The 2,810-nt window shown below is 61.6% G+C and overlaps 1 protein-coding gene across 1 annotated transcript in view; it reads right to left on the bottom strand.

Annotated features, from left to right (window-relative positions):
- Positions 1-599: 599 nt before the first annotated feature.
- ZNF467 (zinc finger protein 467) overlaps positions 600-2,810 on the bottom strand; it is a 6,874-nt gene continuing 4,663 nt past the window's right edge. Inside the window, exon 4 of the mRNA XM_045288641.1 lies at positions 600-2,410. Coding sequence (XP_045144576.1) covers positions 1,239-2,410 — 1,172 coding nt within the window. The 3' untranslated portion in view covers positions 600-1,238. The remainder of the gene's footprint in view (positions 2,411-2,810) is intronic.

Here is a 2,810-nt window from a genome sequence, read left to right as displayed (position 1 = left end):
GCTCCTCATTTTATCCCCTCCCCGTTACCCCATCCCTCGTGAACCCTTGATAATTTATAAATTATTATTTTGTCATATCTTGTACTGTCTAACAACTCCCTTCACCCACTTTTCTGTTGTCTGTCCCCCAGGGAGGAGGTTATATGTAGATCCTTATAATCGATTCCCCCTTTCCAACCCACCCTCCCTCTACCCTCCAGGTATCACCACTCTCATCACTGGTCCTGGATTTCCTGCATTTCCAGTTCCTATCTGTACCAGTGTCCATCCTCTGGCCTACCCAGACTTGTCAGGTAGAATTGGGAGCCTGGAAGTCTTTAGAGAGTGGTGATCTCGCCCTTTCTCCTGCGCTCAGTGCTCAGCTCGCAGGTGCCCAGAAACACTGCCTGAGGTTGTTCATCTCTGGGGATTGGGACCTTGGAAATGGGAGGGGCCCTGGCCCTCAGCAAGACCAGACTCTAATTTTCGCAGAGGGAAAAAAAAAAAAGTCACTCGGACTCATAGGGACCCTGTAGGACAGGGCAGGACTGGTTTCCAAGACTATACCTATTCATGGGAATAGAAAGCCTGGTCCTTCTCCCATGGAGTGGCTGGTGGGTTCTCACTGCTGATCTGTGGTTAGCAGCCCAGCTGATGACCACACACCACCAGGACTCCTAGAGGAGAAATGGAGGCTGGGGCAATGAAGGTTCACCCTGCATGCCACCAAACTTTGTCAGTCAGGGTTAGCATGCCCAGACAGAGAAGCGCAGGCACCCGCTGTGTGTGAAGAAGGCAATGTGAAGGTGGCGGCTCTACCATCAAATGCAGGGTGTCCTCAGGCTGCCACGCAGGTGGCAATTGTGTGTGTTGGGGGTGGGGGTGGAATGGGACAGGGAGAGAGACTTTCATGCTGACCAGTAGAACTCAGGGCCTTCTGTGTTTGCCTTTAATAAACTTCAAATACCTAGCGAACCCTTTCCCCAGGGGAGGGGTGTGTGTGGAATAACAGAAGTCCAGCCTGCCTTGGCAGAGCATTTCCCTGCCTTCTTAAAGGGTACCTGGGGCCTTGGGGAGGGGTTCTTCCAAGAACCTGGCCTGAGCTGCTCCCAGGGATGTTCACACTCGTGGTGCCACATCGTAGAATGTTCAAACGTCTGCAGGGCACCGTGTCCCCACTAGGTGCAAAGGGGGAGGAGCATGGGAAAAGAGGAGATTCAGAATGAGGGAGGGCAAGGCGCCCCCTTGCTGGCAGCAGGCTAGGCAAAGGCAGAGCTGGAAACTTCGTGGGGGGTTGCATCCACGTGGATGCGCTGGTGCCGCAGCAGGTGTGTCTTGCGGCTGAAGCTCTTGGCGCAGTGCGCACAGGTGAAGGGGCGCGAGCCCGTGTGGGTGGCCTGGTGGCGGACCAAGTTAGTTTTGGAACTGAAGCTTCGAGAGCAGACGGCGCAGGAGTGGGGCCGGCTGCCCGTGTGCACTGCTTGGTGGCGGCCCAGATGCGACTTGCGGCCGAAACAGCGGCCACACTGCGCGCAGGTGAAGGGCCTGGCGCCACTGTGGGCCCTGGCGTGCGCCGCCAGGTTGGGCCGGGAGCGGAAGCGGCGGCCGCACTGCGTGCAGGCGAAAGGCCGCTCGCTCGAGTGTCCCCGCCGGTGCTGTGCCAGGTGCTGCCCGGGGGCGACGTGGTCGGGGCCGGCCCTGGGCGGCGCAGTGGAGACGCAGCCCGGGCCTGGGGTGCCAAGGGGCCGGGCCTCATGCACCCGCTGGTGCCGCGCCAGGTGCTGCCGGTGCGTGAAGCTGCGCGAGCAGTGTGCGCACGAAAAGGGCCGCTCGCCCGTGTGGATGCGCTGGTGGCGGACCAGGTGCGTCTTTTTGCGGAAGCTCTTCCCGCACTCGGCGCACGGAAAGGGCCGCTCGCCGGAGTGTGTCTTCTGGTGCGCGCCCAGGTGGATCTTCTGGCGGAAGCGCTTCCCGCACTCTGCACACGGGAAAGGCCGCTCCCCGGTGTGCGTGCGGAGGTGGCGGGTCAGGTGCGCCTTCTTGCTGAAGCGCTTGTCGCACTCTGGGCACGCGAAGGGCCTTGCGCCGCCGTGGCTACGCTGGTGCAGCAGCAGGTGCACGCGCTGCGCGAAGCGTCGGCCGCAGTAGGGACAAGCGCGCGGGCCCTCGCCGCGGTGCAGCCGCTGGTGCAGCCCCAGGGTCAGCCGGTCTCGGAAGCGAAGCTCACACTCCCCGCAGCCGAAGGGTTTCTCGGGCACCGGGGCCCACCCGGACAGCAGGAGCCCACCTGGCGCCCCCGGCTCCAGCTTGTACGAGGTGGCCAAAGGTCTCAGGTCAGGTGTGGGCAGAAAGCCGGGGAGGAAGGAGAGCTCTTCCTGAGCCTCCTCATCCTCATCCTCCACCTTCACCTTCTGAACCAGCCACTCATCCCCTGAAGAGGCGCAGAGGGAGGTGGTGGGGTTGAGCCGAGGCAGGCAGCCCCGCCTGGGCTCCCTCAGGGCTGCAAGGGGCCTGGGTGACCAAACCCAGACTCTGCCTGCAGTCTGCCTCTCCAACACGCTCACCCTGCCCCACTGGGCTCCACACACCCAGTGGGCTCTGCCCTCAGCTTCCCCGGAGCAGCTCATCCCCCAAACCTTGTGCCACACATTTCTCGTCCTGTGAGCCTCCCTCTCCTCTTCCCAGGGCATCTGGTCCCCTCACATTGCTCACCCCGGCCCCCCCACCCTCCGGAGAGCACCGGATACTGCCGGTCTGGCTGAGTCCCACAGCAGCAAACCAAACCCACTGCCACCAAGTGGACTTCCAAGCCTGGCAGTCTTTTTTTTGTG

The sequence above is a fragment of the Echinops telfairi genome, unplaced genomic scaffold (assembly GCF_000313985.2).
Source record: "Echinops telfairi isolate 266 unplaced genomic scaffold, ASM31398v2 ScPeMD7_23;HRSCAF=83, whole genome shotgun sequence".
In the NCBI taxonomy this organism is placed as follows: Eukaryota; Metazoa; Chordata; class Mammalia; order Afrosoricida; family Tenrecidae; genus Echinops; species Echinops telfairi.
The sequence above is the reverse complement of the archived record's forward strand: the minus strand, read 5'-3'. Positions and strand labels throughout refer to the sequence as shown.